This window comes from Fragaria vesca, linkage group LG1 (assembly GCF_000184155.1).
Source record: "Fragaria vesca subsp. vesca linkage group LG1, FraVesHawaii_1.0, whole genome shotgun sequence".
NCBI classification, from domain to species: Eukaryota; Viridiplantae; Streptophyta; class Magnoliopsida; order Rosales; family Rosaceae; genus Fragaria; species Fragaria vesca.
The window spans coordinates 22,404,286-22,419,685 of record NC_020491.1 but is presented as its reverse complement, the minus strand read 5'-3'; the positions used below and the strand labels follow the sequence as shown (position 1 = coordinate 22,419,685).

At 36.0% G+C, this 15,400-nt stretch overlaps 1 protein-coding gene across 1 annotated transcript in view; it reads right to left on the bottom strand.

The window, feature by feature from the left end:
* LOC101290698 (ABC transporter D family member 1-like) overlaps window positions 1-12,506 on the bottom strand; it is a 13,978-nt gene extending 1,472 nt beyond the window's left edge. The window contains exons 1-21 of the mRNA XM_004288593.1: window positions 12,329-12,506; window positions 10,793-11,069; window positions 9,911-10,135; window positions 8,426-8,623; window positions 6,858-7,312; window positions 6,581-6,707; window positions 6,418-6,496; window positions 5,906-6,144; window positions 5,486-5,790; window positions 5,268-5,376; window positions 5,019-5,177; window positions 3,776-3,875; window positions 3,594-3,702; window positions 3,044-3,134; window positions 2,488-2,612; window positions 2,167-2,316; window positions 2,015-2,087; window positions 1,189-1,377; window positions 932-1,148; window positions 567-686; window positions 238-483 (exon numbers count right to left, since the gene is read on the bottom strand). Coding sequence (XP_004288641.1) covers window positions 238-483; window positions 567-686; window positions 932-1,148; window positions 1,189-1,377; window positions 2,015-2,087; window positions 2,167-2,316; window positions 2,488-2,612; window positions 3,044-3,134; window positions 3,594-3,702; window positions 3,776-3,875; window positions 5,019-5,177; window positions 5,268-5,376; window positions 5,486-5,790; window positions 5,906-6,144; window positions 6,418-6,496; window positions 6,581-6,707; window positions 6,858-7,312; window positions 8,426-8,623; window positions 9,911-10,135; window positions 10,793-11,069; window positions 12,329-12,390 — 3,655 coding nt within the window. The 5' untranslated portion in view covers window positions 12,391-12,506. The remainder of the gene's footprint in view (window positions 1-237; window positions 484-566; window positions 687-931; window positions 1,149-1,188; window positions 1,378-2,014; window positions 2,088-2,166; window positions 2,317-2,487; window positions 2,613-3,043; window positions 3,135-3,593; window positions 3,703-3,775; window positions 3,876-5,018; window positions 5,178-5,267; window positions 5,377-5,485; window positions 5,791-5,905; window positions 6,145-6,417; window positions 6,497-6,580; window positions 6,708-6,857; window positions 7,313-8,425; window positions 8,624-9,910; window positions 10,136-10,792; window positions 11,070-12,328) is intronic.
* Between the last annotated feature and the right edge of the window lie 2,894 nt (window positions 12,507-15,400).

Sequence of the window (15,400 nt, the reverse complement as noted above, 5' to 3'; positions counted from 1 at the left end):
GAGAGAGAGAGATGGTGTTTTTGTTGCAGCTGTTGATAATATTTTTACTTTTTATTGTCATCAAACGAATAATTTCACAAAGAAAATAACATCTGATTATGATTTGTTTCCTCTTTCACCTTGGTGGTTTATAAATGACTGCAGTCTTATATAGCTCAACAAAGACATGGCAAATATCAATGTCTAAATGGCTAGAAAATAATAAGCTCAACAATGCTAGTATAAAAAGAAACTAACCTTCTTGATACAACTTTAATGCCCTCATCTCCGCCTCATCAAAAGAGAGAGGATATATAATTTGATCCCTGAGTGTTCCCAAGCATGTGTAAGGTCGCTGAGGAACATAAAACACTCCGCAACCAGATCCAACTCCTCTATTAACTCCGTTAACATCTTGAGATGGCCGTGTGATTCTTCCACTCATGATGGGCCAAAGACCTCTAAGAACTCTAAACACAGAACTTTTTCCACTCCCATTTGGACCTTTAAGATTTGCATTTTTCCAAATGTAAAAATTTTCTAGCAAGATAAACAAATAACAAGGAAAAAAAGAATAATATACTAACCAGTAACAAGCAAGCTTTTCCCAGGTACTATATCACATGTTAATTTCCTAGCCAACAATTTCTGTGATGGGGTTATGATATCAACTTCAGAAAAGTTAATGGCATCTTCAGATGGAACACCTTCCCTCTCAGATGGTGATAAGTTACCAGCTTCAGGACCCCCAGAATAGCCAACAACTGTGTTTAACAACCATATAAACATAAAACAACTCACAATGAAATAGCAATTCATATTGGTACATCCATACAATAATAAAGAAATTGGATAGCTCTAGTAATAAACAACTAAGAAACAAAGTCTCCCTAAAAGTGACACTTATACAGTCAGTAAAGATACAAATCGGACTAAAAATAATGGAACAGACATGATTGAGAAGTAACAAAGAAAAATGTACCAGACTGTGCAGCGTCTAGAAGCTCTTCAAGCTCAAAAACCCTGTTGATGCTGCCAGAAAGTTCCAGAAATTTTCTATGCAATTCAAGAATGTCACCAAAAGCTAAAAAGCTTTGAGATACCACAGATGCCAAGAAACGCAATGCATGTGCCAGCTCACCTGCAATGATATGAGTGTGAATTGCAAGGTAGAAATGTTACGGTAATCGCATCATTTTAATAAACTATAAGTTTACCTTGAGTAGATATTAGTGCTCGGTCTCCCTTGTGTTCGATGGCATATAGCAAGCTCAATCCCCAAGTCACATTATGTGGGAGTTGTTTCGTGATAAAATCATCTAGAATACCAAATAACCATTGCTTCTTCAAAAGAGACGAGGAGTGATGGAGTAGCTCCGTGAACTTTGATTCAACCATCTGTTCCATAAATGAAATTAGAGAGCCAAAATTCTAAACTCGTACAAGAAAAGTTAGAAGCATATTATTAACCCATCTCTATCTCATTATCTGGATTTAAGGCCACAATAACAAAAACTGCCATAATGCATTAATTCACGTAAAGAATCTAGTAGTAATAATTAAATACCAATCCCTACGTCCCTTACTGGCAATAGCATTAAGTTTGTGGGTGAAGACCATTCACAAAGGTGAAGTTAACAGAGTTATATCAACATACTGTTACTTTGAAAACAGCAAAGAGTTGCAGGAAAGCCAAAGTACCATGGGTTGCATGGTTATGACAGCAAAGAGCATCTTACAAATCAAAAGAAATCGAAATATTTTTAGAACTATTGAAAGTTAAGTGTAAGGTTTCTGGCAGCAAGTGGGATATTTGGTCATCTTATCTCTCTGGGAGTCAATGGTGGCTGCACTTAGAAGTTTTATTTTTCCACTGTATATCTACATTGATGTTTTCTGTTCCAGACTGTATGTCTTTCACACTATAACTTAGACCAGTAACATGATCAATATCAAGATATATAAGAAAAAAATACAAAAATAAATATAAATAAGATGGCTCATACAAAGACATAATGATTAATAAGAAGCTTACAGCTTTCTCTCTATAACCGCCCCCAAAGAAAGCAACAGATTCAGCATGAGCACGCAGTCTTTCATGCATAAACCTAGTGTACACAATATGTCAAAAATCAGTCATTTGCATTATATCAACAATAGATAAATCAGATATTAAATTAACAATACCTAAAGGTTCCTTCAAGTTGTTGTTGTCGACTTGTTAAATCACCGAATTCAGGGGTAGCAGCCCTGAGCAAACCAAGACCCAGTAACATATACGCGTACAATATAGTTACTCCTCTCTGACCAGTCAATAGCTTCATTCTCCAGGTGAACCTTGTATGATAACAGTGCATAAGATTAATAATACAAGGTAAAATTGTTTAACGTTTCAATCTAACAAAATAACAAACCATTAATTTGAATAATTTCAAAACCTCAGATAAAGTACGTCAGGAAAAGCTAATCTGTATACATATTTATGCTAAATTAGACCAAATATTTTACCATAGAATGTCCACAGATGGCTTTACCAATCCAGTAACTAATCCCGACAAGTCAGAGGTTAACTTTTCAAGGTCCTGTGTAATTCTCTGATCTGCGTCTATGTTATTGCTTGACATGTTGAATACCTACAGTAAATTGACATGAATTTGTCACCATATATGGGAAGTCATCTACTAAAGAAAGGAGAACTCAGACCTTTTCTTTCAGAACTTTACTTCTGACTAAATAAACAAGCATGCAACAAAATGTTATAAATGTAAGATAGCTTTTTGTTTCTTCTTTGGAATAGCAGAAACAGCCTAGGCAAATAACCCTAGACCACATAGCTTCCCAATCTAACATAAAAATGAAAGAGTATAATCTTTAAATTCCCTCACAATAGAGGGCCCATAGAATGCCGAGAACTTAACCCTCCCAAAGATGCAACATAACTTTCAACCATGAGTTTAACAAAATTCCCTTACAAAAAAGGATTACATAATTAAATGAGTAGATAACGATACAGATCCCAAATGAAAGAAAGAGGAAAAAAGAGTAAATACTCTGGTATAGCTACCTTATAGAATGCATTATTTCTCAAGTAGTTTTTAAGTAAATGTTGAGTCAAACGAATCCTCCACCCAAGAGCCAGCCTAGATTTTAAGTGCCTGTAAACGAAAAGATAATCAACATAACAGTAGGAATGGAAACAAAAGGGATGGAAACAAAAATGTGAGTCTTTAAAAAAAAAACAGAGAGACAACTTTAAGAAACTAAAGAGCAAAATACAAGGAGTCCGCTTTAAGAAACTAAAGAGTGCAGCTAGGACTAGAGGATTAGCAACTCATCAAAATAATGATTAGGGACTCATGCTACAGCTGCTTTCTAATGAAGAATAATGGAAGAAAGATTACAGTCCTCAAGTCCTTAGAAGTAGAAGCCCATAAAGATGCCCAGAATTTGACTCTCTCTTCCTTATCTCTTTCCATCTACACCACCCAAACTACTGCCAGCACCCCACAACCCCAAAGAATCCTGGCCTTTTTCCCATTACCAAAAGCTAAAGGAATTGTTTTAGCAAGTCACTCCTAAACCCTAAACGTGAGTATTCAATAACTATACTTTACCTTAGAGATGGTGCAATGAAAGAAGATGCCGCACTCTGAAGTACACTAACACCAATTAGATGGATAAAGGATGCCTTATCTTGTTCCAAAACAAATTTCACAGTGGTTCCTGCAAAGGTTGTCCACATCAATAATATGACGTCTCAAATCATCATATGCATATGGTAGGGAAGAGATAATACCATTTAATGAAGCAATACGATCAGAAATCCATGTCCTCGATACTACAAGAAAAGCAACTGCAAGCAGTTGTGCTCCTTGTTTATCAACAACGGTAGGAATCTGCACAGCAAGTTAGATCAGAATTCAATATAATAGGGATCATAAAGATGGTGAGACTATAGTGTCTCACTGTCCCATCAAGTGGATGATGAAGAAAGGAAATTGCAATGACAAACACAATAATAACACTATATCGTGGCAAAAGAAAAACAATGCCAATTAAAGAACCATTATGGATACTACGAACCCGGAGAAAGAATAACAAAAATGGTGTCAGATACATCAGATAGTTTGCCATACATCAAAGTTTTAGAAGGTTTTCTTCTCAAGTGCTACTGAAATACGAAAAGACAGAACTTCCGACCAGATCCTGCCAATTTTAAACAGAAAGCATAGCTTAATGGACATTTTGCAGAATCTTCAACACCCAGCAACCAGTCCAAATAGTGAGCTATCTTAGATTTGTCGAGGCTTTAGAAAAAAAATTCTGGGTTTGAAGAGGAAAGAAAGAGAGAAATAAGAAAGATAAGCTTAAAAGAAAATGAGTGGGTTCCAGCAAGTGTTCCACGGAAATGAGGCAGAAACAGAAAGTTTTGAAGGAAAATTGACAAGGAAAACGAAGAGGGGTAGTGAACTAGTGATATCACTTTTGGGAAATGACAGACAATGATATTGCACGATCCCACTCAAATCTAAATGTAAGATGATTTATAACATAATCTGGTTATAAAATCAATGACTTCAGTAACTGATAGTAGAGTCCATCCTTAATCAAGTTGACATTTTTCAGGAATTATAATGATATGATATTAAAACAAATAAATATTTACATGTCAGATTTAGATCTCAACCTAATTGAGTATCTTCAGCACCAATTCTCTCCACACAAACCAAAAATTCAAGTCATATACAAGGATTTGCCACCAGATGTGTCTAACATTCTTCCAAGCCAAGTTCTAGACAAATTCAATTTCAACTAACAACTAGTTCACAGAAAATGAAAGAGAATCCAGTTAAAGTGAAAAAGACTGACAAACATGTGAAGTCCTTTGCAGAAACTATGTCAATATGAGCAGCACAAGTTTAATTATCAGAATAGTAGGTAAAAGAAAAATCTACCATTTTTCACTATGATGTTAGATGGCACCACATCACATAGCATCCATCTCTAACATCAGTAGAAATAATAGTATAAAGACTCACCAGTACTTTGAACATGGCAGCTGCTCTCAGTGGCAGTGCTCTGGGAGCTCTTTGGAGCTGTGGGAAAGACGGAATAGTAACATTATGCTCAGCAGAGGGAGAAACTGCTACCACATCAGCTATGTATGACTGGGACTTTGAGTTTGAGATTGTGGAATCCTAGAATAAACATACTACCAAGTTAAACAAATATATATATATAAAAGAAAATGTTTTATATCAAAAAAAAAAGAAGATATGTATTCAGACCTTGGTCAAAGCGAATGCTCGCTGAACAGTCATTGCATCATTCTGCCGGTTCGTTTCAGAAAGCTTCAACCTACTATTCCCACCTTCATTACGGACTAGAGAATCATCCCTGGGATTATTAAGTGAAAGTAATATTGTAATAACCAAATGTCCACAACTTTCAATATAAAAGGTATTAACAGATTATTGATTTAAGAAAGCAAAGCTTGCATTGAAACCTTTTCTCATGAACACTCCAACCGCCTTCACCATCCAAGGACAGCACTACATCATGAAATGCAACTAGTGCTGGACGATGCGAGATAGTAATGCACGATGTCCCCATTGCTCGAACTTTAGCACAAAATCTTTCCTCCATGTCAGTTGTGACAGCACTTGTGCATTCATCAAGAATTGCAAATTTAGGCTTATGATAGAAAAGTCTAGCCATCCCCAATCTTTGTTGCTCACCAAGAGATAATTCATCACCCCAATTAATCTCTTCCTCAGGTGGATAACGGTCTAATAAATACTGAAGATCAACCTTCAAAAAAGAACACATATATGTTCAAAATAACATTTCGAAAGAAGCATCAAATTTCTATTCAGGCATATGCATAAAGAAAAGATCAGGATAAAAGGAAAAATGGGAAACCCACATTTCTCAATAGCTCTGCCATTTCTTCACGTGTAAGTGGTTTGACCTCTTGATCTGCAGTAAGAGGATAAATCAACTGGTCTCGAAGTGTTCCAACAGCAGTGTAGGGTCTTTGTGGGACATAAAAAATTTCTTTGTTGAGATCAGTTCCAACACCAGGTTTCACAATATGGCCAGACACCAGGGGCCAGAGGCCTCCTAAAACTCGGAAAAGCGAGCTCTTTCCACTTCCATTTGGACCTTCAGAAGAATTCAATATATTACAGAACAGTGTACTCATCATCGAAAATATAAGTTAAATCTTCAATGTCGTAATTACAGGATCAGTGTACTCATCAACACAGATTTAAGTAAAAATGTTCAACGTCATAATCAGCAGATACCCTGAACCCAGAGGCAAGCGAATTATAAAGAAGACAAATAAAAAGAAGAAGTATACAAAAAGAAACACAGGGAACCATGAATCTTCAGAACAAAACAAGAACAACATCAACTTAATATAATATCGGTTACCTGTAATCAAAAGATTAGATCCTGGTTCAACCCTAAGTGACAATTTATCCACCAAAACATTACCCGTGGGGGTAACAACCTGGAAAACAGCATCACGTTAAGAACAAATGGATCAGCAATATGGTAAAACCAACAGGTAGAGGGGTTGAACACTTATAGATACCTTGACCCCAGCAAATTCAATGTAATCAGCCTCACTAGAGCAATTTTTATTCCCTGAATATTTGTTATCAACAGCATTTAGCTCCCTTGATATGACCATTAATTCATGTATGCGATCAGCATAACCACTGTAAAGAAAAAAAGATTAAAAAAAAATATCAAAAGTAGTTGGGCACAGGTTTAACAATTATACGCATATACAAAAAATCTGTGTACGCAATTTATAATAATACTAATAACTCAAATATCTCCGTATCAAAAAACACTAGGAAAATCACCTGAGACGATTAAGCTTTCTCGAGCTTGAAGCGAGAGTTCCCATAGACTGGAAAAGTGAAATGATGACACTCGTATGATATCTCAAATTGCTTAACATCTCTGCGCGGCCTAAAGTTGAAGTATCAGGCCTCAAACTGCCCGAGAAAAAGGGCTCGATAATCAATATAACAGCAACTGTGGCACCAAGATATTTCAACAAGAAGTCTTGAATCATTCCAAACCACCAATGGTCATGAAGGACAACACGCAGATGCCCAACAAGTGTGTTAAACTTCTTCTGAATATGAGATTCCTCTCTACTTTCTCCACCGTAGAATGCCACACTTTCTGCATGGGTTCTTAATCGTGAATGGAGCTGCCGGTACTCCCCTTCCAATTGTTGTTCTTTGGACATCAATTTCCCAAAAGGAGGAGAGAAGTTTCTTATCATTCCCCCTGCTCCCAATACATATGCCTGAAAGATAATATGATAGATTCAGCTGGCAAACTACCAAAATTCATATTTAATACAAATATCAAAAGGATAGTAAGGGTGCAGTGTTCTTCAAAGGTCAAGGATTTAGGCTAGTTGGTGGCTCATGGGAGGGCCAGTCCCTGTGAAATGTTACATACAAAGCCAAACTCTTGCTTTCCTCACTGGTTTGTCTTGTGAAAATTGAATGGAAAGAACAGGAATCATGTTTTTGTGCAGTGTGGAGTTGCTCCAATCACATAAATGGGTTAGCAAGACTAGGAGTACCCAAGAGGGACTTTTCTCCTGTTTTTTTAAAAAGCATTGTTGTTTTCGCAAAGGGTATACATGAGTTATTGATTGGGTTCTTTTCATATAAAGAATTAAAATACTAAAGTCTATTTGGGTGTGGAGACGAGGAACTCTAGGGAGAGAGTAAAATTTTGTTCGCCTAATTCTTTTCTGAAAGGACACAAATTTATTGATCATCAACAGAATGACACAATAGAAGTGGACAAAAGGACCACAAGCAGCAAGGAAGAAATGCCAAACTGTTAACTGATCTAAATAAGGACCCCAAAGAAACTAAGCCTAGACTACAGCTGCCCTCCAGTCGTTCATGATTACGAAGTGCTGTAATCTCTAAATTCCACGGAAACAGAAGCCCATAAAGGTGTCATGGGCTTCACTCTAACCCAAAGTTCCTCTGACCTTGCACCTCTAATACTCTTCAAAATTTTCTATTTCTTTCCATCTGAAGCACGCCAACGACTGTTAGCATTCTTTAAAAGTAGTAAAGAATTCATAAGTTGTTCAATGCTAGACTGGGAAGCATAGGATTCTTTCCTTGTTCCTTTCTCTCTTTATTCTCTTCCAGATGTTTCTGTGCTTCTAGCTCCTGCTGCTTTTCATTTTTATTTCTATAGTTTTCTATATTTTTATGCTGCTTATCTCTTTTGTGAATATTTGTTCCCTTTATAGTACCCTTATGTCAACAAAATTTGGTTCGCATAACAAACTTAAAGAAAAGGAATGATACAATCACCACAGCCACATATGAATTCTTTAATACTTCTAAAGATTCACATAATTGTGCAATCAGTAAGGAGAAATTACCAGTATCCAGAATATATATTTGGGACTGGCATAGGAACACAGCCGCCAAGAGTAAAGGAGACCATCAGTAACAGCTGTTAAATCATCTTGCACGATTTCACTCAACTCCGAACAGAACCTTGGTACATCACTTGCAATTCGCTGTTCTGGATTAGTTATCCGACCATCAACATGAGACATTTTGTAGTATGCAATATTCTGAAAGTAAGTAGAATTTAGAACACATGATTAAAAAGTTAGCATAATGTGAAGTACTTGACGAGGTAAACAATATAATACATTCCGGAAGTCAATTTGTTAGCAGATACCACTATTTTCTTGGTGAAGAGTACATATTTCCTTTCATTTGTATGATCATATCAAACAGAAGCTAAAAATTTGCATGTTAAAGGAAATTACAATCCTAAGAAAATACTACAGGATATGGCGATGTCAACTTCAAGGTACATTAAAGCATCTGACAATCTAATTTTATCTCAACAAATAATCCGTCCTTAGAATCAAATACAAACCCTGACTTCGCCTCAGGATTCGAATCAAGATAACCAGATAGGGAACACTACAATGACAAGCACCAAAAATTCCTTAAGACACCGCAGTTCAACTTTAGTTTACTTCAGAGAGCAACTAGAACAGACATCAGTCAATGCCTACAACAACAAACATCCTGTATGGAAAGAACGTCCATACAGTAATGAAGTCATTCAGAAGTCTCGTTCTTTATAGAATGATGCAGAATAAACTGCATTCTCTCCTACCAGACTAAACCAAATTGTGCCAATAATGTGGCATTCGAAAAACCGGACAAGGCTAAAAGGTGTTAGAGCAATATTTTAATGCCACATTATTTTTTGTTTCTGTACAATTGGGGTTTAAAAGCCATTTGAACTACCACCTTACGTGGCTTAAATGTCAATAGGTAGTTTAGCATTGTCCTTACATAGATTGTATGCAGTTAGTAGTTGTTTTGTTTGTCAATGTTCAAGTGGATTACAGATACCCTAAAACCCTAAGCCCTAAACCTTAATGGCACCCACATATAAAATAACCCAGCAAGCACGAATATGACACTTAGATGAGAAAAAAATTCAGTTTCTACTAATTCCTTTTTAAACAACAACATTAGACTTTTCTAGAGAGACCATTAAAACTCCCCAAACAACAATGAAGACTCTTAGTCCCCAGATCACAATAAACGCCACGACAGCCAACTCTTTCGGACTCTCCCTACAACATCGATACAACACCAATGAAAACAAACACTACCAAGATATCATCTTACTTGCAACACATATAGTATAGAACCCAGGTAACTCGTAATACTTACTAAAACATGAAAAAGAGAATGGTTGCTGTATCCATTTAGTACAAGGAAATATAGCCATTTAAAAACTAAACACATACGCAAAGCAAGGGGAAAGTATAAACAGAATCCAACTATAAGTAAGATCTAATACTTTTATCAGTTATAGTAAAAACAACTACCTCAAAATAATGGGAATGGATACGTTTTGTCAATATTTTTCTGAACCGAAGACTTAAAGTCCCTGTTATGTACTTTGAAGTTGAATGCATAGTCGAGGCAAGGAAACATAATAAAATATTCTCAGAAATCAGCCGGAAAAATAATGGAACACGTCGAAGAAAAGCTGCACGGAATAAAAACCCTTGGACTTTCGCAAGTCTGTTGCTCAATGCAGTTCGCAACACCTGCAAGCATTTAAACTTCAGTTAATACAGCTATTAGAAGATTGATCCAATTATGTGTTGCATAGCATCAACAAACTGAAGACTTGTTTGATTTAGCTAACATCATAGCTTTTGTCCTATAAGATCAACAAATGCATGAAATCTTCCTTTGCACCTTTTTAATGTTTTTCTACTTCCATCATTCCATGTACGCAAACTGGCTTTGTGTAAGAGTTCAGGTGCATGGTATTAGGTTGTGAAAGGACAAAGGTTGTGTGAGAGGTGTGCATGTACACGTAGGCATGCTTCTATGAGAGCATTTAGGTATAAAACTATGAAGAAATTGACCCATATATCTGGTATCATGTTAATGATATGAACACCACATGTGAGAAAGACTTGATAAAACCTGCTTTTGGATATCAATTTTCATAATTCATACATTTGAATATGATATTTTAATGAGGATCAACCTTAGTGAGATTTTCTCTGCATAAAAAATATGATTTTAACAAGGAATCGCCACATAAAATCCTATAGGGACAACAATATTATTGGAGGTTTTGCATACTCAGGACTTAGATTAATAGACCCTAACACACACCAACAAAGTAGAAAGAGTAAATCGAAAGTAAAAACCTAAAGATCATGATAATATAAAAAAACTTAGAAGCTTACCACTATTCCGACCAAAGATAAAAGATCCCTCACACCCACTTGGCCCATTTCAGATAAAAGAATTGCAGCAAGCACTTGAAGAGACTTCAATCCCCCTCTCTTTTGTGGAGGTTTCTTTTTCTTAAGATCATTCGCCACGACATTATCTGCCTCTTTATTTTCATTCAGCCCATTATATTGACCAAAAGAATTGTGCTTTTTATGGGTTAATCTTGATTGAACATAAGCAGCTGCCCCACCAGCAACTACAATACCAGTAGCAAGTAGCAAGGTTTTCCTGTGCAGTAATAATATTAGCATAGTTGCATAGTTGCATGTCAGCTTGCAAACAGATGAACAGACATTGAGCACAAGTTGAAGATAATCATATCATGTTAGAAGACTAAAATAAACTTGGCCGCCCATACTAGCTAGCAAACAGACTATTTGATTAGCAATATTTTGAATGCATTGAACTGTCATTTTACTAATTATAAGCAACACTCTTTTTCAAATATGTCTCCTCAACCAACTGCAGGCAATTGAAGGTAACTCAATGCCATAGTCCAGATAGTATTAAGTTTGTCTCTTTCTCTTGTCGTGATGCAGTGAGCAAATCCATCCCTATTGTAGTGAGCAAATAGGGATGGATTTGCTCTTTCTTTTGTTCCTTTCTCTTGTCATGATGCAGTGAGCAAATCCATCCCTATTGTACATATTGCCTTATTTTGGCTTGGATAGACTGTTTATGCATGGACAAAGGAAGCACTGTCTACCCTAACAAATTTTAGTCTACACTGGAATGGAATTGAAAAAGAGATAAAATTGTAAAATGCACAACTTAACAGAAGATCAATCGAATATGCATCTAGAATTCCCAATGCCAAATACCTTCATTTCGAGCGCCTTCAGCTTATTACTTATAATATCATATGTTGAATACTTGAATACTTCATATCCAATGAAGCACAATTAAGCTGGTGAAGGGCTACAAAAAGTCATCTATCAGCAGACCATGTTACATCCTATCTCACAGTCACAGAGACTGGTTTCTGAATTCAGGATTATTTGACAAAATTAGGCTAGCCATGCAAACATCTTAAACACCCCTCACGATACATATGGATTAGCCTGGTATTCCATTCTTCATTAAAGAGGTCTACAAACTGTAGATCTATTGGATGAAACATGCCCTAAAACCCTTCTTAGCACTTTTTTTTGGTATGGATTATGGCCTCTTTGCCAAGCTTAGGTAGTGAAACAACTTATATATGCATTTTTCTTTTTAATATGAAACAACCATATATAAAATTAAAAATTTGATGCAAAAATGTATATTGACATTACTTTAAAACTTGAATCCGAAATTCCGATACCAAAAAACTTCGTCTATATCTAATATTAACTACTATTTACATACATTGAAGAAGAGCATATAAAAAACTAATATTCAAGTTCAGTTTATTAAGTTTCATACATAATAGAACCACAGAGGCCAATGATTTGAAACTCCAAACACGCTCAATACTTAAAAATGTTAATGGAGATGGATCATACCTCCTTGATGCAACAAAACTCCGACCATGCTCTGTTAATTGCAACAGCTGAAGCGAAGGCATGGTTCAGCAGTCAACCAGATTTACAAGCAACAGGGTTATGGTTGGTACTTTGATTCAAAAACACTTAATTCTTTAGTTCTCCCAAGTGCCGATTCAAAAACACCTTTCTCGGCACCTTTTTGAATGTATTTCTAGTTCTCTTTTCCCCTTCTCACGTCTTCATTCAGAATTACCACGAAGCTGGCTGCAAATTAAATTTGTGACTAAGGAAATGATAGCCTTAAATAAGAAAAAAAAAAAACATATATAGTGCAATTAACAATCCAACATAGAAAGCTTAACCCCACATTTGGATATAAAGCAAACTAGTACAGTACTGATCTCATACAATCATAAGCTTAGGTAATTAGAAGGACTGTAACAAGAAATGACAGCGGCAACTTCGAGGACAGACACATCCAATAGTTTTGATGGTCAAGACTATAGACCTAGATTTTTATGTTCAATGTGCACTAAGTTTCAACTAATTCAAAGACCGTGCCCCAAATAGGTGTTAAAACATGCCTGTTATACTATCAACCATCACTTACATATCGAGTAAACAAAAGCAGCACCTAGGCTATAAATTTCCCAAATTAACATGACAAGCCTATAAGGCACTAGAATTTTCCGGTTCGAAATGTGATGCATTCAAAGCAGGCATTATGCAAGTGTAGCATGTATTAACCGAATTGCACTAGCAAAAAGCATACACACAATTGGGCCACAAAAGCATTGAAACCCTAATTCAATCCGGAATCAAGTAACGGAAATCGGGAAACCAAAGAGAAGCGAAGAACAAGTACCTGAGGCGAATCGGAATGCTCGGAGAAGAAGAAGAAGAGGATCGGAAAGGCGGAAGTGAAAGTGTGGAATTGAAAAACTTGGGGAAAAGGAATTTGGGTTTTCTCGAAAATTGGAATGACAAATAGGGGAGCTTATCGTTATATCAAAAGGAGTGACGTGAAGCGTGACGTGGGACCAAAATGAAACGGCAGAGGCGTAGGGGGTAGGAGTTCGACCGGAAATGAGTCACCTCATTAAAGGTTCATTATTTCCGTGGGACGGTTTTGGCCCGGTCCTACGAAAACGGGCACATCTCCAAACCCGAATATGAATGTCTTTTTTCTTTTCTTTTTTTCTTTTTCTTTTCTTAAAAAACTAAGTACAATATCAATTATATAATAGCTCGACTTATTATTTATTATAGCTATCGGCTTAATAGACCGACTAAGAGCACGACCCAGTAGTCACGACCCGGATCCTCTTCTAATCTATATATATATATATATATATATATATATATATATATATATATTTGTTGTCTAACCTAGTTTAATCTTCTCACCAAATGATGACACGTGAATTAAGACCCATTCAATAGCTCAAATTGAATTTCGTCTTATTTTCACTCATTTTTACTATTTTTGTTATTGAAAAGCATGTTGAGAGTTTGGACTGGACACAGTTCCTCTGAAGACTTTACACAGAGCCTCTCTTGATAGTGATAAGTGGCTTACTCTTAAGGACTCATTCTTCTTTTTCTTCTTCAAATCTTGTTGTTTCTCATTCCTATGTTTCTGGGTTTTAGTTGTTTTCTCTGCCAAGCAAAACCTATTTTTAAAGAAGTGATTTTTCAAGATCCTATCTCCGAGTTTGGAGTTGTAGATCAGTTTCAAGATTCAAGAACACCCATTTATTTTGTTTGGTGGAAAATGGGGTTAAAGCTCTAGTACCAAATGTTTACTAGGAGACCTTAACTGTAACTCATAACTACTATCAACAGCCTTCACTATTCATCACCAAAAAATTGAAAGGTTGAAGCTAGCTAGCTTTATGGGATTCTTTTTCTTGATGAATGGGATTGCAAAATTTTAATTTTGAGAGAAGAAATATTGTGGTGATAAGGAGAGAACATAAAGAAAAGAACAGATAAGAGTGAACGAGGAATAGATACGGCGAAGGAAAACTAGAGTAGACAGAAACGAAAGAAATAAAGTGGATGTGAGGAAGAAAGGTAAGCCCTTAGATCTGTGAAAAACACGTGTCATCATTTGGTGAGAAGCTTAGGCAAGGTTAGGCAAAATATAGGTTAGGAGAGGATCTAAGGGTATACTCGTGACTGGACTTTCCACACTTTCACTTATGCCCTTGTAAGATCAGAAAGTTCAGTCACGAGTATACAACCCCATGCCTAGAGCAAGATCAAGGAACTGATAGTAGTAAATACCAAAAGGTGATATTGTCCCACATTGATTGGCAAGAGAGATAAAAGACAGCATGAGGGTTATTAAATGAGGTAAAATTAGGATCCGGCTCCTCTAAAATGAAGAGAATGTGAATTTAGTTAAATTCCATTAATGTCAATTGGTTATTATTGTGAATGTAATGGGGAGGTTACCTGTATATATATGTCGGTAATTTTATGTTTGAAAGGGTTGTTTCTTCTTGAGGTTGACTGTGAGGATGTATCGAGACTTCTAGAATAGGTTAGGTTACGGTTTTTTCAGTTCTTGTCCACTGTAATCGCTGGTTGTAATGTTGGATTATATATTATTGACATTTTCCTCAAAAAATCTAATCTAAAGGTCTTAAGAATTGACACATCACTATTTCATTGATTTTTGGTTTTTATTCTAAACCCTAGTACATCAGAGAAAATAGGATGAAATTAATGAGGAAACCTAATTGGGATTTTTTTTTATTATTATTTTATTTGTTATAATCAACAAAACCCAAATTTGAGGTGTAGATGGACCTAACAATGAAAAATGGTGGGAACTCTTTTAGTATAAATAAAAACTGAGCAAAACCCATATAAGGTTATAGCTGCCCAAAAAGAAGTTTGCAGTGGTTAAAAATTGAAATGCATGAACAATGAATTAAAAGATTATATATGGCTTTGAAGATATCTCTATGAACAATGAAACTCATAGATCAAATAAATATCAAGAGGTCATTTACAGGAGGAACTCATATGCGAGAGTTTTCATAAAAGCACGTACAAGAGGCAACAACAAGTCAAGCGTAG